At 53.2% G+C, this 25,316-nt stretch overlaps 5 protein-coding genes and 1 pseudogene across 5 annotated transcripts; 2 read left to right on the top strand and 4 right to left on the bottom strand.

The window, feature by feature from the left end:
* Positions 1 to 80: 80 nt before the first annotated feature.
* On the bottom strand, positions 81 to 493 carry SAPIO_CDS5405 (Yippee; the record flags this gene model as incomplete). Its single annotated transcript, XM_016787740.1, has 2 exons — positions 81 to 314; positions 395 to 493. 2 exons carry the CDS (start codon positions 491 to 493, stop codon positions 81 to 83), a joined length of 333 nt encoding a protein of 110 aa, XP_016642755.1.
* Positions 494 to 2,496: 2,003 nt separating this feature from the next.
* Positions 2,497 to 4,430, bottom strand: SAPIO_CDS5404 (uncharacterized protein; the record flags this gene model as incomplete). Its single annotated transcript, XM_016787739.1, has 3 exons — positions 2,497 to 3,558; positions 3,648 to 3,869; positions 3,930 to 4,430. The coding sequence occupies 3 exons, from the start codon at positions 4,428 to 4,430 to the stop codon at positions 2,497 to 2,499; spliced, it is 1,785 nt and encodes a 594-aa protein (XP_016642754.1).
* A 4,718-nt stretch (positions 4,431 to 9,148) lies between these two features.
* On the bottom strand, positions 9,149 to 11,623 carry SAPIO_CDS5403 (annotated as a pseudogene; the record flags this gene model as incomplete).
* Positions 11,624 to 12,619: 996 nt separating this feature from the next.
* SAPIO_CDS5402 (Clustered mitochondria protein-like protein) lies at positions 12,620 to 16,697 on the top strand (the record flags this gene model as incomplete). The annotated part of the gene is made up of 4 exons (XM_016787738.1): positions 12,620 to 12,656; positions 12,763 to 12,846; positions 12,929 to 12,984; positions 13,074 to 16,697. The coding sequence occupies 4 exons, from the start codon at positions 12,620 to 12,622 to the stop codon at positions 16,695 to 16,697; spliced, it is 3,801 nt and encodes a 1,266-aa protein (XP_016642753.1).
* A 1,171-nt stretch (positions 16,698 to 17,868) lies between these two features.
* Positions 17,869 to 20,187, bottom strand: SAPIO_CDS5401 (FKH1-like protein; the record flags this gene model as incomplete). Its single annotated transcript, XM_016787737.1, has 4 exons — positions 17,869 to 17,947; positions 18,030 to 18,811; positions 18,892 to 19,974; positions 20,080 to 20,187. 4 exons carry the CDS (start codon positions 20,185 to 20,187, stop codon positions 17,869 to 17,871), a joined length of 2,052 nt encoding a protein of 683 aa, XP_016642752.1.
* A 3,539-nt stretch (positions 20,188 to 23,726) lies between these two features.
* Positions 23,727 to 25,310, top strand: SAPIO_CDS5400 (putative aminotransferase; the record flags this gene model as incomplete). The annotated part of the gene is made up of 2 exons (XM_016787736.1): positions 23,727 to 24,093; positions 24,241 to 25,310. The coding sequence occupies 2 exons, from the start codon at positions 23,727 to 23,729 to the stop codon at positions 25,308 to 25,310; spliced, it is 1,437 nt and encodes a 478-aa protein (XP_016642751.1).
* Between the last annotated feature and the right edge of the window lie 6 nt (positions 25,311 to 25,316).

The raw sequence follows: 25,316 nt of genomic DNA, 5'->3' as shown, positions 1-25,316 counted from the left end.
CCCAACCACAAATGCATCCCTCTCAGACCCCCGTTTCCATTCCCCCTCAAACAAATACATCCCGTCAGCATGAATCGCATCTACGAAACGTTGCAAAGCAACTCAGCCTCCAGAATAAACTTCCCCTCCTTATATTTCTCCGTCGTCTCGTACGCCTTGTCGTACTTCCAACCGACGGTCTCCTTGCACTGGCGGCACGAGATATCGCGGACGACGTGGCGGCCGGTGGTCATGTTTCGCTCGGAGGCTTCGCCGGTGTCGACGTTGACGACGGAGTTGAAGAGGTAGGCCTTGCCATGTTGGCCGCGGAAGTTCTGTATTTTGCCCCCCTGGTTGTTAGTTTCCCCTAGACACTGTCTGCAGTGAAAGAAAAGTAGGGGAGGGGTGGATTTACGCGGCTGATGATGTCGTCGTGGTTGGCGAGGTGGGCTTTGCAGTTCTTGCAGCCGTAGATGCGGTTGCTGTTCAGGTAGGTGTTGTAGACGAGGCCCATTTTTGCGAGAGAGGTTGGTTGTTTGCAGGTTCTGAACTTGAGAGAGCAAGGACGAACAGAGACCCGTTTTGGTTCGCTTGGAGTGTTTGGTGAGGGTGAGTCAAAAGAGATTCGGAGCTGGATCAATGATGTGATGTCAGGCGAAAGGGGTGGCCCCCCGTATGAAATTGAAGCCCCGTGGTTTTCCCCGAGCTGTGCGCCGGCCCCCCTTTCCTTCGGACTCGGATGATGTTATGGTCTCTAGTTATTCGAACGGCACAGTCACGAATGCACACAACTATGCTACTTGGTATGGGAAGTTGTCGTCTGGGCTATATCTCTCGCTCTTACGCACTCTATCTTTCTCGATTTCGGACTCTGGACGGGTTGGAGATAAGGGGAGAGAGTTACTTGGAGGATTGCGGGGAATGCGGGGCGATGTCGTATTAATCGATAGGCCAAGCGATGATAAACGGGAAACAGTAAAACGAGGGAAGAATTGTAAAAATATGTCTTTACTATGAACGACGAATTGTCTCTAGAAGAAAGTGACGCTGGAGAGAAAAAGGAAGGTTGAGAATGTAAGAAGGCAACCTGGAGGGAAAGAGAGTTGAGGCTGGATGCGGTTGGTGAGTTGGAGGTTTGTGACAAAGCACTGAAGAAGGTACTTGGAGGTTCCGTGACGAGGTCAGCTGAGCTTGAGATGGGGGATTCCTGCAGCACACCGAGTTGCGCGACTTTGGGTGGATCAGTTTAGGATCGCCTGGCTGGCCTGGCTTGGGGCACAAGTTACTGCCTCCTTCCCAAGCTCAATGCAAACTAAGTAGTGGTAGTGTATAAGTACACTACTTCGTATCATCGAAGAAAAGGTTCAATGTCATCAGCTGGTCGTGTGTGCCCTGTCTAGTTACAGCCGGCCAATACCGACAGAGGTATTTCCTAACAGTCATTTCTGCATTATTACATCAATACTCCTATTAGGGAAGAAGCATCAATTGATCAATGATGCATCAATGTTGCATGTAACTGAATCTCAAATAGATCATTCTGTTAATCCATCCCCAAGAACACATAGTCGACGTGAAGACAAGCGTGCAGCACAACACTACTCTAGATTCCAGGGCCAGCCACGTCACATCACTGACCAACGAACCCCAAGAGAAAGCCGACCAATACTTTGCATCCCGATCTTGACAGCTCCGTGCTCTCCTGCACCAATCTGACCAAGGGCGTTAATACCCAACACCAGACAGAGACCCTATGCAGTATGCGTAAGTTCATATAAATATAAATCCCACTTACATTGACGTGTTTCGTACTTGGATGCAAACACGCAGCAACACTCGATTCGATCGTTCCCTTCCATAAACTCGTTGACATCATCTCGCATCTCCCGTTTCACCCCAAGGAGATGAAGACACAGGCATCGTCCATCCCTGTCCCTGTCCCTGGTCTACCGTGCCCCCCTGCTCATTTCACATGAAATCACCTCACTTCCATTTCAATCAAGCAATAAAAAGCTTCAGGCACGGTATTTTATATTCTTCTCTCCACTTCGTGCATCCTCCCGACTTTTTGTAGTTTAAAAATGAGTGACCAGAAACACCAGAAAACGAATGTAAACGTCGTCAATAAACGCCTTTGTCCAGGCCCGTATGGAGAAGTGTTCCTCGCGAGACATCAAAAACAGATTTCAACTGTTTGAAAAAGAATGTGACAGCTTCCATATGTAGATTCGTGAGCTTAGTGAAATAAAGACGAACGGGCTCCCAAGTCACCGTCTAGAAATAAGAAAGCAAAAAAAAACCAGATGACCCGAAAAATGAGGGAGTTGAAAGATGTACACTCGAATGTCGCCCATTCCAAGACCCATCGCTCTCCCCTTGTAAAGAACAAAGGTGATCACAGAATGGAAAATGAAATGGGACAAAAATAAGATGAAAACGGCCCATATCCCTAGATAAATCCCTTCCAAGAAACAAAAAGAAAAAAAGAAGCAAACTTATACCCAGGTCTATCCTTATTTACCAGGTGAAGGCTTCCTCCACAAAGTCGATCGTGCTGTTGTATTGTCGGTTCCTCACCGCCCTCCTCACATCGTCGCTCAGAGTGCCTGGTCCGCAAACAGACACCGCCATGGCGCCAACCTGATGCTCCAGTTCGATCCCGATAAGGGTCTCGATGTTGGGCCTGCCGGGGAACATCTGGACTGTCGCCGACGGGCTGTGGATCTCCTTCGTCGATCGTGGCCTGCTGACGAAGAGCATGATGCGGAGGACCTCACGGCGCCTCTCCATCGCAAGCACTTCAGTCATCCATGGCCTGATCCACTCGAGGTGCTCAGGGCTCTGAATGGTCCACACGAGGACAACCTTCCTCGTCGCCACCGTGCCGTTCGCGTAACCCGCTACGAGCTCGCGAACGTACGGCACCTGATGCGTGATGCCGACACCACCTGCAAACAGCATGACCGTTCCGTATGACTGAAGCGAGTGAATGGACCCGTAAGGGCCCTCCGCGAAGCACCTGGTCGTGAACTTGCCATCCGGGCTGTTGGCAGCCTTCTTGTACAACGCGTGCGTGACGCCTGTGCGCTCCCTGACGATAAACGAGATGGTCGACTTCTTCATCGAGTTGAGCTCCTGAACGTTCATCGCCAGCTTCTCTGAGCTGGGATCATGAGAATCCTCACTCCAAGCAACCGAGAACGGGTGAGATTGCCAGTATCCGAAAGTCGGAAAGTACAGATACGCGTGCTGACCGGATCGGAAGGTCCAGGGCCGGGCGAGTGTGACGTTGATTCGGAGAGCATTTCCGGGAAGAGCCTCGATAACGGTTCGGCTGCCACCTTTGCCAAAGTTCCTGTACGCGACACTCCCCATCCGGATGATGCGGTCGAGAGCCCAGAGGGCGATGACAGCGCCGAGCTGAGGAAGTTGAGGAAGATCCTTGAGCTTCAAGTGATACCAGAGACCGATGATCGAGGCGATGGCAAGGAGGATGTGGAGAATCTTGAACGTTTCGTAGAAAGCGTGTCGGACGGGGCTAGCAGCTTGGAATAGGAGGGCAACAAACGCAATCGTGGCCTAATTTCCATTAGCATCGCGCGCGCAAACATAATGCCCTGTAAGAGACAGCCAGACGGGCTGGAAGAGAGAAAAAGAATAAAACGTACAATGAATCCCCACATCATGAAGGGAACCTTCCAAGCGGTCGCCCACGCGGCGGCCCATGAACCAGTCGAAGCCGACGCCCACAGGTGAGCGATAGTGTGAGCGACACCCTCGATGATGACGATACGACCGAACCACCGGTGAAGGAGGTTGAAGGTGTCGAAGGGCATACCGAGAAGCGGAATCAACGGGTTGTTTCGACCGGACATGACAAACAGGGGGATCTGTTACAACCGAGTCAACACTAAGAGGCGCAAAAGGAGACAAACGAAGTATCAGCGTACCATGTTAATGACGGAAAGATAGCCGGTTCGATCCCTGAAACGCTTCGCAGCAACGCCAAACTGCTCGGTAAAAGGTATACCAACAACCGACACGATGACGTTGGTAATGAAGTAGCCGACGAGGAATACAAGTTCCATACGAGTAGGCAGGGTGCCGACGTTGATGGCGCGGCTGAGCTGGAACTCGCGGTTGTGCCTCTTTCGGAAAATGGGCGCGTAGAGAACATTTCGTTTGAGGAAGGAAAGTCGAGTGTTGGGAATGGCAAAGTAACTCTGCTTCTCGTTGCTGAGACAGACCATCTGGCGAGCCGTGGTGATGAGCTTGGTGTAGATCCTCCATCCGATGAGGATCACGGCGAGACCAGAACAAACGACCATGAGGTAACTGGCGAGGGCGGTATGCAGTTCGCCAATTGAGGGGTCCTCGGGAGCTCCATGTCCACCACCGCCGCTGCCTCCACCTTGGCCACCGCCAGCAGCAGCCGATCCTTGGGAAGACATGACGACTGGGAGCAAGAGAGAAGGGTGAAATCACCGGCGATTCGAGAAGTGCGTAAACAGAGAAATCCAGGAAGATCGGTTAGGTAAACGGCGAGAGCGAGTCTTCGGTGTTAATGGTTCCGTTCACAGGGTCTTAGCCACAAGGGAAAAGGGAAGAGATCGGAGCACCGGTTTCGAGGGTCCTCTGTGGTCACAAGCCGATGATCAACTTCATGCGTATTGCTTTTGGGTCTCGTCCCTGTCTTGGCTTGTCGTCCTCCTAGTGTTGTGTACTGCGCAGGAGCAACAGTCGAGCCGGAGAAGCGCAGTCAGAAAGAAGAAAAAGGAAGTTGCTGGCTTGGCAACAGGTTTATAATAGTCTGTTGGTGGGCGTGTGAGAAAAACAGAAAAGAGGGGTGTGTGTGCCACAGGCAGACGGAAAGGAGAGGTGTGAATGAATTGAAAAGCCGACGAGGATCCTGTGTCGTCGAGTCGGTAGAAGGAATGCGTTCAATTCTGTTTGTTAGAAACAACACAGCATATAATGCCGGTACCCGGTACCGGCTGGTCTGAGAAGAGAATTGCCCTCAATGGGAGGGGAAGAAAGAGTGGTGAGAAAAGAAGAGGTCGAGAATGTCAATGCAACTCAAACAACAGAATCAATGAGAGGCGGCGACTACCACGACTGAGCACATGCACACAGATAAAGAGAGGAGAGAGCGTGTTGAAAGAGGGTGTTTAAGAGCAATCTACACCTCATTAGCCGCGTGATGCGTGTAGAGTGGAAAGGAGAGAAGAGCAAGAACGGGAAAAAGAGAGAGTGAAGCGAGTAAATCATATAAGATCTCCTTTAAGGCGATCGGTGTGGAGGGAGCGACCAAAACGCTCCTTCATATTGGACGGATCCGATGTTGGCAGGCCTTTGTCAGTGGGCCTGGACCGGGCAGGTGCGAGGGACGTGCAGGGGTACATTGATCGGGTCAGGCCAACCAGCGAATCCACAAGTACAAGGACGGTTCGACGCCCGAGATGGACACACATTCCAAAATAGAAGGGAGAACCGGAGGCTGGGAAGGGGAATGTACTATGTACTTAATTGGGTGTTCGTGGACCGCCTCCGTGGTACGAGTAAAGACGAGGAAACCTAGGAGAAAGGGGGAACACCGATGGGCTGGTATTGGTGCCCTCTTGTACATTCTACTTCATAATACCCAAGAGTTCAATTCTTGATTTTCATGCAGCGGGGATCTCCACATGGATTTCCTGCGTCTCGAAGAGAACGATTACGAAGTACAAAAAAGGAAGAAGAAGAAGAAAGCAGACTAGCAGAACGCTACGAAAGTCTCTTGCCTCGAATTTCCTATTGTGGCGAGGATTCTGACCCGATACTGAGGTCTAAGTCGAAGCCATACCAGTTCCTGGCTGCCAGCGACGTTTAGGGGACTCTGGGACCTTCTAGTCAGGAACGGTGCGACACTTCTCTCTCCATAGCCAGGCTCTACCCGTCCCACTGAGATCGGGCGTGTTTCGACGAAAAGTATTGATCAATGATACTTTGCGCATGCAGGTACACACCACGCACACACACGACAATGCCAGCTGGTGCTTTCTCATGGTGCATTCTATAGAGTACCGACGAACCACGAATTCGTTGGCTCCAAAATCAGGGTCTGGGTCCGGAGACCGACTGGGCGGTGCAGTAGTAGAGAGACCGTTCGGCTGCCATTCCTGCATTCTCTTGGCCGGGCATAACGTATCAGTACATTGAGAGCTGCCGAAGTCACAACCAGCCGCCTGGTAGTGAGACTTGTCTGCCAACATGTCATGTCTTGCTCTGATGGTCACGAACGACCCTTGGATGACATTTGGCACCTGTGCCCGATATGTCACTATGCTTTTTACCCCCTCTTACAACTTCGTAGTGTGCATTCTTTAAGTCTCGCCATCATCCGTTTTTTTTGTTTCTATTTTCGACCCTATTTTTGTTTCGAGATGGCTCACATCATGGGGCTAGGAATCGGCAGGATTTGACGACCATCTGCACGAGCTAAAGCCGGGCGTTTGTCGCGTGTTTCAATCCCAAAAAAAGAGGGCCAGACTATGCTACGAGCGACGTAAACCACACGAGAGTCTGCAAGTCGGAGTGCGCTTTGCAAAACATACTACAAGTAAACTATTTCCCTTTTCGACTAGCCCATCTAGTTTATTCCCATCCCACTCCACCTAGTGCGCCATGAAACAATCGGCCGAAAGTTGGCGTCGAATGAGACTTCGGCTTACGAAGTCCCTCCCAGGGGGCCGATATACCCGATTGGAGTTCTAGCGACGGTAGAATTGACAAAGGTCGACGCCTCCAAAACTCGCCCACTCTGCTGAGTGAGGAACAAGAGGGAAAAACCTGACTAGCACGAGAGGATTCTCGTTGGTTGACCCCCCTGGCAGGCAAGGGGGGAGCCGGGGCCATGTTTTCTCGGGAGAGGCGCTGCGAGGTGCTGATTGGGGACGGACGATCTCGTGGAGGGGGCAGGGGGTGAGAGAAGTGGCAAGAGGTTTTTGGGACGGCAGGGAGGGGGATGAGGTCCTCCGTAATTTGATTCGACCATTGAGGCTCGATCTGGTTTCCATTGACGTCGGAATTTCCCCGATTTATTTACATTGATTCTCTCAGCAGGCAGAAACGAAGCAATGGACAATGAAGTGATACTTGGTATGTCACCGCATTATTCGAATTGTTGCTAACACCTTGGGGCCAAAAGATTGTCATGAAGTTCTAGATTCCACTTAATATCACAGAGTCTGGGGTATGCGTCGGGCGCTTTGGCGGAGCAGGGGAGGGAAGTGAGATGAGGGGGCTCTGCTCATTTATCTCCTCCTCTGAGAGCCCTTGGATAAATTGACGGCACACCCAAATCAATGGAAGTCCCACTGTTCAGCGGCGAAATTTCGTGATCCCATCTGCGATAAATTGCCTTGCTCCTGGACGCTCTGCAGCCGGGCGGACACGGTTTATATGACCCCATCAATCCCAGAGCGGCTCGTAAGTTTCCCTCGACCCTCCCCTCTTTCCTCGGTCTGGGGGTAATCAGGTCTGCATAAACCGATACTCCGCAGCAGTTGCTCACTTGCGGCTCGGTATTGAGGGTGAGAAGGCCTCTAATCTCTTGTGACACCGGGAAAGAAGATGCAGTGGATTGGTTATTGCCTTGCCTCTCTTTGAATGAGGACCCAACTCATATCCCTACACACCCCAACTGGGGAGCACTCTGCCGTCTCCGCTGCCCGCTATCATAGCCCGGATAGTGTTATACTGTTAAACATTGTGGTAATGCTGTCTAATTGGAGGCATTCGCGAAAACAAGCTTTTTCCTAGCCCAGTTCGGTGGTTAGATAAAGCTCCGCCTTTTTTTTTTTCGCGATATGGTGTTATTTGGAGATAATAAAACCTCAAACGAACTCATATCCATCCATGTCTCTTCACATGGTGCCATTGAGAAACAACAGGATGGGGTTCCGTTCTCGTGTGTGGTCGTCCCAGGCTCTCCTTGCACGCTAGACTGCAGTGGGGACACGCGGCTCCCTGATCATTGGATCACGATTTCCGTAAGTTTTAGGTGGTGTCGCCGGGCGTCGTTGTCTGTCTGCGTAGGACCCTCTTTGCATGAGAAGAATGAGGTGACATGACCTTGCATCTCGTCTATCTGACTCACGTAGCTGCGTCGGCATTATTCAGCCCAAGGCTTCTTAGAGGCGGGATTACTTTGTATTTTCTCGCTTCAGCACTATGAGGCGCCTCCCGCTTGAATGTGTCTTGGCAGCGGGTGATCAGCCTCCAAGTATCTAAAGCGTTTCTCTCTCTCTATTGCGCTCGCCAGCCTGGTTTCTAGAGAGTGATATGTTACCTATTCTGTTCAATTTTTGTCGTTAATGTAGGCGTCAATGTTTCTGGCCTCTCCGTCAAGCTTACGGGAATTCGGCTTCCTTCCTATTAATTCATACGCGTGTAGCTTCGTAAATACTCAACCTGGATTGATGCCCCATCAATATTGCCTCGGACCAACATGATTTTACGCGCTTGCCCTGAGTATCGAGAACGAAACCTCCAGATGCAAGAAGCGCCTTCGGAAGCGAAGCCCCACAAAACTTTGAAGAGACCCCTGAGAAGCAGAGGAAAAAGAAAAATCCCCCCAAAAATACACTCCAGCGGTCTCAACTGGAATCGATCGCAGGAACTTAGCTCTTCTGGGACAAGTTGAGGATAGGAAGCGTCTAAGCCGTCGTCACCACTTTTGTTGCCAAAGCCTCACATCCAATCCCTCAAGTGGTCTCTCCCCACACATATGCAGAAAAGACAGGCAGGTTGAAACGCCCCCAAAGAAACGCAGCGTTGCTAGAACGAATACCTCGTACTGTAGTTCGCAAGTTTCCCCATATTTCTTGTTTCAAGTCCCCTGTAAACTGGCAAGCTTTTCACCCGATGTCATGCTCCGATCAACAGCAGAACTCGAAGACTTTCTCGTACTTGGGCAACTCTAGCCGTACATCATGCCAAAAATATTCCCCCCCAAATCACACGTGGTTTTCCCTGCCATTCGATGCGTCACCCATCAACGCCATTTGCCCCTATCCAATGCAACCGTCTGGACTTTTGCGCCTATTCCTGAAACCCAAACCCCGAAAAAAAAAGAGAAATAGCCCAAAGTAAAAATACATTACTACTACTGCAAAATAGCCCCATACCCCTAAAACAAGAGTTCGTCATCACTACTCCCAAAATGAGCCCACGACGAAATCCTGCGCACAACCTTCCTCCTAACGATGGGCCCCGTAGATCTGCGCCGTGACAGCGCCTCGAGCTTCTCACCAGCGGCCGGCCTACAAGCCCCGGCCACGGCCGCGACCCTGGCGTTTCGCGCGTCGGTCGTCGTAGCTAGAGACGACCGGCCTGTCCGTCTTTCCATCGGCGGCATCGCTATCTCGTCGTCAGAGGAGTCTGATTCGAGGAGAGGACTGTTGTTTATGCGCGCATGCGTGCGCATGCTGTTCCTGCTTCTCGTCACTGTGCGTGCTTGGACGGTGACGACTTTGGCTTGCGGTCGTCGCCTGATCGTTGGGCTCGCAGGTTGCGCCCGGCTTGTTAGTGCCTTGTCGGCTTGGGCCGTTGGTAGTGGTGTGCGGAGAATCCATTCGCTGATGCCCTCGTCCCATTTCCAGCCAGAATACAGCGAAGTCGCCGTAGGGTGGTCATTGCTCTCCTTTTCGCCGGGAGGATGGGTGGTACGACCGGAGGATGAAGAACGCCGAGTAGAAGTATCCATGTCGTCGGACATCATGGCCTCGGCGTACGCAAGGTCTCTAAGGTCGCCCGTCCTCTGCGCCAGTAGGAATGCGGCCTCCCTGCGTAAATCTGTAATGTTGTGCTGCGCAACGGTCAACTCCGCGAGCGAGTCACAAATTGTCGTGAGATGCTCGTGAGCGGGCGATCCTGATCCGCGGCTGCAGTGCTGTGCCACTGAGCAGATCAGCGACGTTGCGCTTTCGTAGAACCTCCTGTTTACTGCCTTGGAAGAGCTGATCGCTGGGGCCTCTATAGTCGTTTCCACGTCACAGGCATCGCTGTTACCAAGCCCCGTCGTCACCATATAGATGCTAAACTCCAATACAAGTCGGGAAACTGTGGTTCTCGCCCGCCGATGTTCTCCTTCAAGCCTCGCAAGGGAGCCGCCCAACGCACAAAGCACCGCCCTGGATATTCCGTCCTTGGTCTCCGTCACTCCGCTCCCGTCGTCATCTGCCCTTGCCCGACCCGACATGATAGCCATCGCCGTTACTGCGCCGACTATGCTCGTAAACATTTGTGCAGGCGTCCGGCGGCTGGTCTTCGTCTCGTCCTCCTGCGCTGTTGATAAAGAACTAACAAGCGACCAGATCGCGACGTGGAAGAACTCTAGCGTCCGCGTACACGCTGCACCGTCAACCACAAACTTCTCGCTCAAGCCGGCCCAGACAGGCTCAAAGACCTTGATGCACAACCACTCTCCCGAGATTCGGTTCTCCGAAATAAGCCCGATTAGTTTCTCGAATAATGTAGACCATAAGTTATGCTTCCTGCAGAAGGTGATAAAGTACTCCAAGGGCTCTATCATCTTTGGTTGCGGTGGCAGCACGTCCTGTTGGGTTTCTGCTGGTGGATACTGCTTTTCCATCACGGAAACGAGTAGTGCCGTGGCTTCGTGGAGACACTCCCGCCGGATGCAGGCGCTAATGATGCGCTTTACCACTGCGAAATCAAGAAGGCCTTCGGTGACGGCGTCGCAGATGATACTCGTAGCGTGAGCCCGGACCATGTACCTTAGCGGTCCCCAGCCAGAGGCAATACCACTGAAGCCTTCCATCTGATCGTACATCTCCTGTGCAGCGTCCTGAGTATTGATGGCCGACTTCTCCCCAAGTCGTTCGGCCTCCGCAGCATCCCATTCCTCGATTCGTTTGAGCTGTTGAGGAACTTGCCGAAGACACATGGCAAGGAAAGACTGTGGGTTCGTTGAGCGACGACCGCTCTGGTTCGCTGCATGGTGTAAGAGAGAATCGAGCGCTTTTATTAATGCATCGTACTGGCGTTCTTGGTCTAACTGAAGCGTGCTCTGACTTTGCGTAGGCGCCTGGGTTGTCTGCAAGCTCTTCGGCGGGCGGCCTCGCGGTCGGCGGCTACTATCCTGAGTTGCCGAGGCTGTATCCCCATTCTGGCACCAAGACGGTATGAGACCCAAGTTCAGGGAAGCAACCTCTTGGGAAATTCCCCGTATCCTGCGGACGATGGGGGTCGACATGAAGAGCTTCCCTGGTGTCTTCGGCGCCCTGGAGACTGCGCTCGGCACTTTGAACTGCACCTTGGGTTTTTCGCCGTCGTTGCCTGTGTTGGCTTGGCGTTTCCTCCGAGAGTACGTGACGCGGGCTCGTTTCGGCTTCGAGGGATCGTAGGCTTCGTCTTCTTCCAAGGTATGCCTCCTTTTCCTCCCTCCTACCGTCCGGCACCTGAGATCCTGCCCGACAAATGCAGCTTCTTCATTAATCTGGCGCAATTTGTTGAGGCAGACGTGAATTGGCCGTAGGAGGCGGAGACATCTCTGCGTAGTCCACGTTTGCGTCACGTCGTCACTTGAGGCTCCGGTTCTGACTCGGCGAGACGGGCGGTCATTGGTAGGCGTGATATTCATTCTCGGGAATAAGGATATCGTGGAGGATAAGGATAATGTGAAGGGGGCTAAGAATGACTATTGAAACATGGCCGTCTGAGACTTGCGTATGGAAGGTTCAGCTCGATGCCCCTTAGACGTGCATAACTGGTATAGCCGTCGATGGTGTGTTGTCGGTCGGCGAAAATGGGGAGGAGAAGGGAGAAGAGAGAGTGGGCTGCGTAAAATATATCCCCTAGAATACAATGTGATGAATGCGAGTAGTTTTCGGCGTCTCTGCTGGGTTGTGGTCGGGGCTTCGACTTCGGGGTGGTTAAGAATAATGGAGTTGGAGTGCTGCTGTCGCAAATTCACAAATTCACTCTCTGTCGTTGTTGTTTAGTTCGATGTGGTTGCGATCAAAATGTTGACAAACTTCCTAATCAGGCTTAGTCACTCCCCAGGGTCTCCATAATTTGGGCCGTCATTGGGGACGTGTACAAGTGACAATCAATCGTGCCTCCAGTCCTCGCCAGCTGCAACCACTGAAAATTTAGATAAGCTTCACGCCTCCAGCTGGTAAGATTTGTCTCTGGTCAATTTGCCCCTTGTCAATTGGATGCCCCAAATCCCGAACTTTGCCGGGTCCGACATATGCAGAGCTACATCAGAGGCCCGAGGGGACCAGAGGAAAAGTTGAGAAGGTGCAAAGAAGAAAAAAAAAAAATCTCAAAAACCTCAGCCGTGACTTCCACTCCTACCTTTCCTCACCATACAAATCTTTAATCCTCCAATTGGCCTCCAACACATGCATCTGTCCTCATAGGCCAGCTTCTTTCTATTCTGATCTTTCCTATACGCTCCCTATTTCTCTGTATATTGTAATTTTGAGAAGAGTTGTTAGGATTTTCTCCCGTCGTTCTTCTTTTCCTTCCCCTGCTTGAGCTCTGACGTTTGAGCTTCCCGTTGCATCCACGTTACGATCTACGACTCGACTCGATAGTTTTCTATTGTTAGCAGTTTTTGACGTTAGGAAACATGTCCCAACAGGAGTCTGCATCTTCTCAGGCTAAAGGTTCGTCACATCCACGAGGTCATGCGATCTTGCAATCCTTGCATCCATTGCGATGCTCTCCCCCTGCTGCTGCTCGTGTGCTGACATGATATCGTGGCTTCTCCAGAGAATGGCGATACTCCTGTACTAAACGGCTCCCGTCCCGAAGACGCTGAAGCTCCTGAGGAGCAGGCTGATGCTGGCGTGGACGGTAAGTTTTTTTTTTTTCTTCCTTTGTCGCTTCAGCTCTGTCACAGCCGAAGCTAGGCGATGACGATTCTGACGTTTCATAGCCATCGTGACTCTTACCGTCCTCCTTCCCCACGCTCCGCATAAAATCCAGGTGCAGGTTAGTAATTCCCGCCCTCTCCTTCAGCTTCTTTTAGAATCACCTCCTAACAGTCTATTTTTTTTTTTTTTTCCTTTGTTCCACTATAGGTGTCCACCCAGGAACAAGTCCACGAAGTTCGGCAATCTCTGATCGATCTTCAAGCCGCTTTCCAATACACATGCTTCCGCCTCGAACACAACGGAGAGCGCCTCAATGACTTCATCACTCTCGCTGAGGTCCCCGAGCTTGTCTCTAACCCCGAGATCAAGCTCGTCGAGGAGCCTTACACCGAGAGGGAGGCTCGTCTGCACTTCGTGAGGATCCGGGAGCTCATCGGTGCCGCTGGTGACCGCTGTGACATCACCTACGGTATCCTTCCTGGTACCTCCCTCCTCGGAGACTTGCCCGTTGAGCAGCAGGGTGCGGATGCCAATGCCGCCAATGCCCAAGGGTCCCCCGTCGCCGATTACGACTTTGACGCCACTCCTGCGCTTTCGGCTCTCGTACCAGCTGCCGAGCAAGCTGCTCCCAAGACGATAAAGTCGATTGCTCTCTCGTCGTGGCATCCGCCTCCTTGCCACCTCCGACAAAAGGGTCACCTTCTATACCTTGTTGCTTCTACCAACGAGGGCGAACAGTACCAAATCACGTCACATGTCGGAGGCTTCTACGTCAACAAGTCGTCGAACGCCAAGTTCGATCCCTTCCCCAAGGGCACTCCCAAGGGCCACCAGGCGCACTCGCTCCTGAGCCTCTTGGAGCTCATCTCCCCCAGCTTCACCGAGTCTCTTGCCAAGCTGCACGAACACAACGGGCGCAAGGACCCTCTCGCAGCCTTCCAGATCACCCACGCCATCCCCGCCGCTCCCTGGGCCGTCCCTCCCTCGAGCGCTCCCCAGTGCACCCACCAACCCGACCCCGCGAGATCGCAGGAGACGTACTTGATTGGCGGTATTGAGAATGCCGACACTCTCCGAGATTGGAACGAAGAGTTCCAATCTGCCAAGGAGCACCCCAAAGAATCGGTCCAGGACAGGGTGTTCCGCGAGCGCCTTTTGGCCAAATTCTTTGCCGATTACGTCGACGCCGCTACGCGAGGTGCCATGATGGTAGCTCGAGGCGAGATCCCTCCCTTGAACCCCACTGAGTGCACCGATGCGCAGATCTTCGTGTATAATAATGTCTTCTTCTCCTTCGGTGCTGATGGAGTGGGCACATTCACCACCGAGGGTGGTGACGAGGCTGCCAAGGTTGCTACTAGCAAGGACGTCGCTGGCGTGCGTCTTGTGAACCAGTTGGACATTGACGGCCTCTTCACTGCCGCTACCGTCGTCGTCGACTACCTCGGTAAGCGCGTCGTTGGTCAGAGCATCGTCCCTGGCATCTTCAAGCAGCGAGAGCCTGGTGAGCACCAGATCGACTACGGTGGTGTTGACGGCAAGGATGTCGTCACCGCCGACGAGCGATTCGCCGCTCCCTTCGAGAAGCTGTCCCGCGCGCTCAAGGTCAAGAAGCACCCCGTCTGGGATAAGGAGGGCAAGCGATTCGACCTCGAGGCCAGTGTGGAGACCAAGGGACTTCTCGGTACCGATGGACGCAAGTACGTCCTCGATCTCTACCGTGTTTCGCCCGTCGATATTGCCTGGTTGGAGGAGACCGAGGCGGATGAGGCGTCTAGCAACGGAGCTCGTTACCCTCACAGGATGACTGTCCTCCGTCCCGAGCTTATTGACCTCTATGCCAGGCAGAAGATGAAGGAGTGGGTAGATGCTGAGCTGGCGAGCCGCGCCAAAGCTAAGGAGGAGGAGGCCAAGGAGGAAAAGAAGGAGGAGGAGAGCGCCGAGGGTGATGAGAAGAAGGAGGACGACGTGAGCAAGGATCAGATTGATCTCTCCAAGTTCCGATTCTCCCTCAACCCCGACGTCTACAGCGGCCAGGTCCCTCAGACCGACGAGGAGAAGGCCGAACTCGAGGCTGACGAGAAGAAGGTTCGCGAGGTCTGCCAGTACTTGCGTGATCACGCCATCGCTGGCTTCCTCAAGGACCTCGTCGAATCCGATGCGGGTTTCCCCATGGACGGCTCGTCCCTCAGCCGCCAGCTCCACAAGCGTGGTATCAACATCCGATACCTCGGCAAGATTGCTTCCCAGTCCACTGATGCTCGCCTCAAGTGCCTTCTTGATGTCTGCATTCAGGATATGGTTTCGCGAGCCTTCAAGCACATCGCCTCGGGCTACCTCCGCCGCCTGCCATACACACTTGCGCCGGCCTGCATCTCTCACCTCCTCAACTGCCTCCTTGGTTTCCGCGTGAATGCCAAGCCTAGTGCTGATATTGACTCGACTCTTTCGGCTCTCTACTCGGATGCTGATCTGTCTTTCGAGAAGGTCACGCCTCAGAGCCTCAGGACCAGCATCGAGGAGCAGGTGGCCCAGCGATTCAGGTACACTTTGCCTGAGGACTGGGCGGAGCAGGTCAAGCCTCGCCAGCTTCTCCGAGAGGCCAGTCTCAAGCTTGGTCTACAGCTCCAGGCCCGAGAGTACAACTTCGGTATCGAGCCGGCTACTGAGCAGGCTGCTCCCGCTGCCAGCGAGGCTGCCGCTCAACCCGCGAACGGCAATGGTGAGGGCAGCAATAAGAAGAAGAAGAAGAAGGCCAGGGATGGCTCGCCCGCCTCGACGGCGTCCAACGCCGCGGCCAACACCTTCACCTCGGAGGATATTCTGAACATCGTGCCTATCGTGAAGCACTCTGCTCCTCGCAGCTCGCTCGCTGAGGAGGCGCTCGAGGCTGGCAGGATCTCGATCATCCAGAACCAGCGCCAGCTCGGCCAGGAGCTCCTCCTGGAGTCCCTCTCCTTGCACGAGCAAATCTACGGCATTGTCCACCCCGAGGTTGCCAGGGCGTACAACACGCTCTCGATGCTCTACTTCCAGATGGACGAGAAGGAGGTTGCCGTCGAGCTCGCCAAGAAGGCCGTTGTAGTCTCTGAGCGCACCGTTGGTGTCGACTCCCCCGAGACCCTCCTAAACTACCTCAACCTCGGTCTCTTCGTTCACCAGGCTGGCGACAGCAAGGCGGCCTTAACGTATGTCAGGCACGCTCTCCAGCTATGGAAGATCATCTACGGGCCCGACCACCCCGACTCGATCACGACCATCAACAACGCCGCCGTGATGCTCCAGCACCTCAAGGCTTACCACGAGTCACGCCTGTGGTTCGAGGAGTCGCTGCGCGTCTGCGAAAACGTCTTCGGCAAGCAGTCCATCAACGCCGCCACGCTCCTCTTCCAGCTCGCGCAGGCCCTCGCGCTCGACCAGGACTCCAAGGCCGCCGTCAACCGCATGCGCGAGTCGTACAACATCTTCCTCAACGAGCTCGGCCCCAACGACAAGAACACCAAGGAGGCTGAGAGCTGGCTCGAGCAGCTCACGCAGAACGCCGTCTCCATCGCCAAGCAGGCTAAGGATATGCAGGCCCGCCGTCTCCGTGCCGGCGTCACCAGGGTTGGCGCTAACCCCCGCGCCGCTCTCGGCCAGGCTTCCGTTAGGGGAGGCGTCGTGCCGTCGGCTGCTGCCGCTGGCGACGCTCCCACCGTCGACTCCAGGAGCATCGACGAGCTGATTCGGTACATTGAGGGAACCGACCAGAAGGGAAAGAAGGTGAATAAGAGCCGCTCGGGCAAGAGCAACCCCAAGAGGAGAGGGGGCGCTTCTTCTGCCTCGAAATAAGGAACTAAGCACACCTAACCTCTCTCTCTTTTCCTTCTTCCCTCGCCCCCTCCTCTCTCTTTTCCCTCCGCCCTTTGAAGCGTTTTGATCTCTCCATTTTCTCTCATTGTCTTTTGTACTCTGTATACTAGGAAATAAGAACGGCATCTGCTCGAGACGCTTAGAGTCCCATCTTTTCTCTCCCCTCATTGTATTTTTCAAGGCAACATTCTCAGCTTTTTTTCTCCATTTTTTTTTTTCTTCGTATAGATGTACTTTTTCTCTACTTGGCAACGCACCTCAAAAACAGGAATGAGGGGGGATGGGGAAAGAAACCAAAAAAGAAGGCTAGGACAGGAAAAAAAGAATTTTGTGTACGACAAACGTATCAAGGGATGAAATGAAGTGTGGAACAAGTAGGAAAGATTAAAAAACGGTGTTTTGTTTGTTAGAGAAAAAGGGTGAGAAGAGAAACCCCCCCTCCGTTGATGGAAGGAATGTATTTTACTGTATGTACCTCGATACTTCTGGGAGAATGAATCGAATTGTACGTTTAAGAGGTTAACTTCAAGTTTCGTATCTCTCTTGCGTTTGTCTTGAATGCTTCGGTTCTAAGCTTCGAGTTTGTGGTCGTCTTCGAGAGCTCTCCCATCTGCGTCTGAAGGTAAGTAACGCTTTAAGAGGTTGGGTCAACCAGATACATAATAATACTTCGTAGATCACAAGATAATGCCCCTCCAGACTGTGGACGAAGAAACGGAATGAATGAATGAATGAATGAATGGATAAGGTGTCATATCACATCTACCTGAAGCCTTATAAAAGGGAGAAAGGAACTCCAAAAACAAAACCCGAACAAGATCAATGCGTAAAAACACAACTTTTCCAAGTCCCAAACAACCAGCGTTGAATCCATCCCCATTTTTGGCTCCCAGGCCTTTCTTTACGAAAGGAAGGAAAAAAAAAAAACTCCGCGACTTTCATGGAAAAAAATCCCATAACGACTTTGAGCGCCAGACCACTAAACACCTAACCTCCCAATTGACGGACGCCTTACCATAAACTCCTTGAAAAAGAAAGAGGAAAAAAGAGTTGGGAAATATGGACAACACGAAAAGAAGTAAGTACTGTAAAACAAGGTACAAGAAGGTTAAAAAGAACCATCTATAAGGATGATGCTGGGGGAATTTGTTTAAAAGGAATCCCGAGCCCGGGCGATGGGAAGACCTTGGCTTACGGGCGCGTGATATGAGCCGATGCTTTGGAAGCCCCTGGATGGTCGGTTAGTTGGTGTATTTTGGAGAAGTATCACGGTGATACTTAGGGTACTCTGGGGGGGAGGGGGGAACTCACTTTGCCAAGTCGAATCCTTGCTCCTCCTCAATGTCGCCAGCCGAACTATCCGCCGGCGGCTCAGGCGCGGGCTTTACGGGGCTAAGCACGGGTGACTTGGTAGGTCGTGCAGGGGGACTGCTGCTATGAGGGAGACCGCCGCCCAGCCTCCTTGATGGACTGGCGTCGAATTGCGCGGCAGGGCGCAACGGCGTGCTGCCAATATCGGCGTACTTCCAGAACGGCGCAGGAGAGCTAGTCGGCATGTGCTGGCTAGGTCGGGGGGCCGTGCTGGGTGGCGCGAGACGGGGGTGGACTCGCGGCGGCGCCGGGGTGACGAACGACGTGTTCTCGTCCTGGAGGTACGACGACGCGAGAGTGGGAGACTGGGGCTGGTAGATCGAGCTAGACGGCGCGGCGTTCGGCACGGGCTTTCGGGGTCGAGGAAGGGGGCTGCCGTCACTGGGGAGAACAGCGGCGCTTCTCCGGTTCCGGCTGCGATCGGGCGTGGACTGGGGAATGGCGAGGGACGAGGACGCGGGCGGGGGTGACAATATGGGGGACATTCTGCGCTTTCTAGCCGACGCGGGATCCCTGGTGAGGGTGATGTAGTTGACATGACTCGGAGAGGAAGGAGCGGAGCTACCGCGATGACCGCCACGACCACCCTTGAACGCATTGCGGACCATCTCATCCTTGTACTCGCTCACGATCTGCCACTTCATGCCCTTGCCAGGCTCATCGGTTGATCGGGGAACCTTTTCGAAGGCCTTGTTAAGGGAGAGATTATGTCGAATGGAGTTCTACAAAGGCAGGGTTAGCAAAGAAAGAGATTGGCTTGCACAGTGGGGATAAAGACTCCCAGAGACACGAAGAAACCTACCTGCCAACCGGCTGGCTCCTGATGTCGATAATAGGCATAGTTGTCCATGATAAAGTTGTAGATGCCGTTGAGGTTGAGCTTGCCATCATCCGTATGTATAATAGCCTGTGTAATCATCTGGGCATAACTAAACTGGGGCTTGATATGGCGATTTTCGTCCTTGGATAGATCAATCTCGAGAGTCATGCCGAACGGCGTTGCGCTACTAGGAGCCTGCGGGGAGGTCATCTGAACCATTGTGGTACGTCGCCCTGCTGCTGAAGGAGGGGTTCCCGGACGACGGTAGTTTGGCGGAGCAGGTGCAATTAGCTGCTGTTGCTGCTGCTGCTGTTGGGCACTCTGGCTACTACGAGGAGGCCTGGAGGCCGGGGCGGAAGACGGGAGATCATCGGAGGGCTGTGTTGTAGATAGGAGCGGCGCATTGATGGCGGGACTGGGGAGCTCGGAGGGCGAAATACCAGCTCTCTGGAGATACGTCTCGTTGATGTGGAGTGGGCTAATTTCGGTAGGGAGTACAAACATCATCTCAACGCCTCCAATCTCGATGACCTCGCCGCTCTTGAGACCCCGCGAGGTACCCGACTTCATGGGCTCTCCATCGATCTTCGCGCCGTTGCGGCCCTTTACGCGGAAGAACCATTGTTCCTCCTTGGTATCGAAGCATATGACGGCATGCTGGCGCGAGACGGTCTTGCTAGGACCGAGATCGATGTGGACAAAGTCCTCGTCGTCTGGAGCAGGTGGATGAGCGGCGGGAGGGTCGGAAGCGCGACCAATGTTCACCTCGAGCTTTGTAATATAAAAGGTCCAGTCTTGAGCGGCAACCTTGGCGTAGGCTTTGACGCCATCCTTATTCGTCTCGTGGATAGCGTTGGAGTGGTCCTTGCTGGCCTGGATGCGCTGGTCTTTTGGGGAGGTGAGATAATGGACGACGCGCGAGACTAGCTGGTCACCTTCGCTTCCATTTCCGAGGACAGAGTCCTCTTCCTCGATAGGATCGGTAGAAGGGGTGGGAACGGGTGGCACTGCGGCACTCGAATTGCCAGCTGTGGCTGCAGTCGAAGGAGTCGTCGTCTCATCGACCTAGCGGGGTTATGGGGTCAGCAGAGAGGTTCTCGGGGGACGGGAGCCGGGACGCGAAAATGAAGTAGAGGGGCTTGAATCCGTCATGAAAATGGACCAGCTTACCTTTCTGCGGCGCTTGGCAGGGCGGGTTGGCGACGAGTCGATGGCGGTAGAGTTGTCCCTCTTAGACTCGCGACGAGTCTTCTGGGACCGTCGCGACGACGGAGGCATGGTGAAGGTTTTTATCAATTTCTTCTACCACGAAAGGAAAAAAGAAGAAAGAAAGGACGAAACACAAGACCCGAAGAGAGCCCTTGATAGGGGATAGTGGTCGCTGGATGATGTGTGATGTATGCAGTTTTGAAAAATATCGACAAGGTTGAGGGTTTTGTTAGGTGACCCAAAGGGGAAAGTCAACACAAAACCAGGTGACAGTCAATCAAAGCCAGAGTAAGGCCTCGAACCTGTGACCAAATAGAGAAGAGAAGAAGATGCTCCTAGTGGAACGGGCAAATCTGTGTGTTCTTACTGGCAACAGGGTGAATGTGGATGGGAAGGCTGAGAGAGTAGGGTCGCACTCGAAGGCCTCGAAGCGATCAGATTAAGTGGCAGGTAGAATCAAATGGGGGGGTGGAATTTTCGACACGCGTTGAGAGGTCAAGCCAGCGCGGAACCCGTGTCGAGATCCAGTAAAACATGAGCACAGTAGGAGTGACAAAGTACTTCGTAAAGTGCAATTGTGGTGCACTTTTTCCATGGTCTTTTTTCACTTAAACCCGAAGGGGCAGTAGTGATTTGCTTATGTAAGAAGAAACATCAGAAGATCGGGCCAGTGGCTATTAGTCCCAATTTGGAAAGATCAACCAAGAGGTACGAAGCACAAAGTACCTGTGTACGAAGGTATTATTCCCAGTATTCCATGAGGGTGTCGCGTCCGACCACACTTACGAAGTTGGCAATTTATAAGTACAAGTACGACGGAGCCACGTCGAGTAATACAAAGCATTAGTACACTCCTTGTATGCTCTTGTCTCTTTTACCTTGGTCCTGCCTGCATCCTTGGCAATATTCGTACTTCGTAGCTACAGTTTTATAATTGTACCAAGGTACCAAGGTACGTGAGAACGTATTGCTTGTATCACAGCTCCCTCGAATAACCATTGACTTCCACTTCTGAGACAAAAGGAAGGAGCGCTTTGTTTCCTTGACTTGCACTTCATATTTCGTACCTCAGTCATCCAACGTCCAATCGACTTCATTGTTCGTGGCTTCGGCATGTCATTCATTCATTCACTCATGATCCTCGTCCTCCGTCCCGGAACCCCAAACTCTTCAATCTTTTAGCTAATCCGATGCAGCTCTCCTCCCAGTTTTAAACCATGCCTGCCCAGAGCAAGTCATGTGCCTCGAAGCTCCTGCATTATCGATCCTGGGTCTGCACTCGAATCCTTCGAAATTCCGCTTTATAGCCATTGCCATGTTCGTCTCACATTCGCGAGGCAACGAAGAGAGGGGAAAGAGGGAAGAGAGGGAAGATGGAAGACTGGAAGCCGCGGTTTCCGATAGAAGCCTCCTCTTTGGTTGAAAACGGCTCTAGCTCCCCTTCTTGTCCGTCCCGTCATCCGCGACCGTAACCGCACCGGGGGACAATCAGAAAAGCAACTACCCGGTGTGGCTGCCCATGCATTCATAGTTGTGCTCGCCCAACGCCACAGGATGGGCAAACAATCCAACAATACTTGATGCGTCGGTGAATCATCACTGTCCATTACTTTGTACATCCTGGTACATCCTAGCCTCGAAAGGGTTGGTCCAGAACTAACGATCCCGCCAGACACTCCAATTCAGTTTGATTCATCCCGAGCTCAAGCTCTGACCTCCTCGGCGGCGCTGCTCCGTGTCAAAGGCCCAATGCGGATCTGGCCGACCTGGCCGACTTGGGCCCACGAAAATGCGTCAATCGATTGATCCAGACCCAGGAGTCTATTGAGGATCCTCCGACCAATTGGTCCCCCAGCCGTTGCATGTTGGGCCTGGCGGTATTACCGCGAATGCGACGCACCCAACTACGGAAGAGGTACAAAGCACACGACGATAAACCTCCCTCATCTAGGAGCGCAAGGGTCCCCTCCATCTTTTGGATACTCTGGATCTCCCGCTCGCCCCCCAGTCCTCATCCGCCCCCTTGCCGTCACCTCCCGTTCTTCAATTTTTCTTCAAGTAGCCCGATCCTGGACCCTGGAAAGATGCCCTTGCTGATAACAGACCCCTTAGTGGTGTTTTACTCCTCAGCCGCAGCGCTTTCAAGCACAACAGCTTCGAGCTGCACCAGCACCACGCGATTGCTTTAACCACACAGCGAACCAGATCAGCTTGCTCCCTCTCACCCTCCCCACGTCACTCTGCAGGTTTGGCGCCCATCATGTATCTGCATTTCCAGTGCGACCTGACGCTGTGCCTTTCCCATGCCGAGTTCTCTTTTTCGACACACCGTTGATTGTCAATGCACATGGTCTTGGACTCTTGACCTGTCATGTCACACACCTCCCATTCGGCACATGTATCCTTCCCCGCGCATCTCCGAACGGGGGGGGGTGGGCCGATTCTTGAGCAAACTTCATCAACCAGGCCGAATCCCATCGTCCGCCTTGCCGATTCCACAAACGCCCTTCCCTCGCTTCCGCCGATGCTACACCCGGGTTTTTCTTCTTTCTTGTTTCCTTTTTTGGTGCCATTTCACGTTTGCCCTACATCGGCGAGGACGGATGCGTCTCTCCCGACCCTTCTATTCTACGCCATTGATGCATCGTCACTCTAGACCCTGGTATTCGGATCGACAGCCTCCCACTAACACCCGAATCAAGGCGCCGACAGCGCCGAAAAATACATCTCCACCCGCCCCAAGGACATATATTACCGATTTGGCTATTTCAAAGCCTTGACGTCTAGTCTCTGCACGAAAATCTGGACTGCATTGTGGCTGTAGCTCGATGTATATGTTTGCAATCCTCCGAGGACTTTCGCGAGAGCCCTTTTTTTCTTCTTACCCATGTTGCACAACAAATGCCAGCGAGCCGAGCTAACGCATCTTATCACCTCCCCCTCTTCCCGCAAACTTTAGACTGCAGTAGTGACAGACCGTTTTTAAGTTTTACCTTGATTTTGCTACCTGGTCTCTTCCTTTTATTTTTTTTTCTCAACCCCTAAGGGGAGGGGCTTTTCCGGAAGACGTGGCTCTCGCCGCAACTTGACGAAATAACCCATGCCTAGCTTCGTATTCTTCTTCCGCGTCAGGCGATGGCCCGTGAGTTTGAACTTACGCTTTTAGCTCTCTCCTTCTTTCCGTCATCCTGCGGGAGCCCGTTACTAGTACGAGACGGGAATTGTGCCACATATGCGCACCATGCCTATGCTCATGCCCGTGCCCACGCCCATGTTCACTCCGCCGTTTACTCTCCAAGTGTCACCGAGAAGTAAGTGGCCGTACCTAGATGTAAACTTACACATATAAATATCGTTGTGGTCCCTCGGCTCTCAAGATCTAGTTCCTCGAGGACCTCAAGGTCACGTTGGCATATCTTAGATTACTTCTCGTCAGACGGAAAACGAGAGACAAACTTATAAGCCCGTAATATCCTCCTTCCTTTTTTTTTTTTTTTTTTCTTTTATTTTCTCTGACAACCCATTTCGGCTTCCTTCTAGCCAAGTTCTCTTTTCTCTTCCTCAGCTTCCCCATTTCTTCGCTTCCTCCTCCCTAATTCGCTGCAAAGATGGGGGCTTACTCGCTACCCAAGGGACCTTTGACCTCCCAGATCATCAACGTTCTCGAGACGCCACCGCACTCCCCCGAGGCTCCAGCCTCTCCCCACCCCGAGTCTAGACCCTTGGTGGTCTCAGCGCAGGGCCACCACTTGTTCCTCGAGGATGGTCGCCAGATCCTCGATGCTTGTGGCGGAGCTGCCGTTTCCTGCTTGGGTTACGGGAACCAGGAAATCATCGAGGCCGTTGCGAGCCAGGCTGCGGAGGTGCCCTACGTGCCGTGGGCGTTCTTTGACACTTATAGCACGAGACGGCTCTCGGATTGGCTGATCAAGAGTACTGGCGGGGCTATGGGAAAGGTTTACATCATGTCATCTGGTTCGTTCATTCGTTCACTTACTATTATCATCCTCTTCCTTCTTCTTGTTGTTCCCTTTTCTTTCTCTTTTACTATTTTCCTCCCCGTGATGGACTAGTTGGCCTAACAGCGGAGCCTCTCTTTCTTGGCTCCTCTTCTCTTTTCAGGATCCGATGCTGTAGAGGGTAGCTTGAAACTAGCGCGCGAGTACTTCGTCTGGAAAGGTGAGGCCAGGAGGGTCAACTTCATAGCTCGCCAAAGCTCCTACCACGGCACCACGCTCGGCGCCCTTTCCCTATCGGGACACGCAGCCCGCCGTGGTCCGTTCGAGGACCTTCTCTCACGCCACGTGCACCGCGTATCCTCGTGTAATCCGTACCGCCAGAGACATCCCGGCGAATCGGATGCGGCTTTCTGCGCCAGAAAAGCCCAAGAGCTCGAGGACGTCTTCCTCCGACTTGGTCCCGAAACGGTAGCGGCCTTCGTAGCGGAACCGGTCGTCGGGGCGGCTCTCGGCTGCGTGCCGTCCGTACCGGGATACTTCCAAGCCATGAAGAGCGTCTGCGACAAGTACGGCGCGCTTCTCATCCTAGACGAAATCATGTCCGGGATGGGGCGGACGGGCACGCTCCACGCGTGGGAGCAAGAAGGCGTCGTGCCGGACATCCAAACGATCGGCAAAGGTCTCGGCGGCGGGTACCAGCCTGTGTCGGCCGTACTCGTCGGTCGCAGGATCCTGGACCAGATGGAGAAGTGCGGAGCTGCCTTTAACAACGGCCACACGTACCAAGATTTCCCCGTCGCGGCGGCGGCGGCGCTCAAGGTGCAGGAGATCATCCAGGAGAGGAACCTGCTGGCGAACGTGGTGGCGCAGGGGGAGTTCTTGAGCCGGAGGCTGAAGGAGAGGCTTGGTGGACATCCCAACGTGGCGGATATTCGTGGCAGGGGCTTGTTTTGGGGCGTGGAGTTTGTCAAAGATAGGGCTACGAAGGAGCCGTTTGATGAGGGACTTTTGATCGCTAAGCGAATCCACGAGGCGGCTCTGAGCGAGCCGTTTAATCTTATGGTGTACTATGGGCAGGGGTGTGCCGGGGGTCGAAAGGGAGATCATGTTATGCTTTGTCCGGCGTATGATGTCAGTGGGGAGGAGGTTGAGGATATGGTAGAGCGGATAGGCGGTGCTGTGGAGGAGGTATTAGGGGCTCAGGGTAAGTTGGATAAGTTGGAGAAACTGTAGCCGCAA

The sequence above is a fragment of the Scedosporium apiospermum genome (assembly GCF_000732125.1).
Source record: "Scedosporium apiospermum strain IHEM 14462 chromosome Unknown SEQ_SAPIO_0098, whole genome shotgun sequence".
Classification (NCBI taxonomy): domain Eukaryota; kingdom Fungi; phylum Ascomycota; class Sordariomycetes; order Microascales; family Microascaceae; genus Scedosporium; species Scedosporium apiospermum.
Note: the sequence above shows the minus strand (reverse complement) of the source record. Positions and strands in the feature narration are given on the sequence as shown.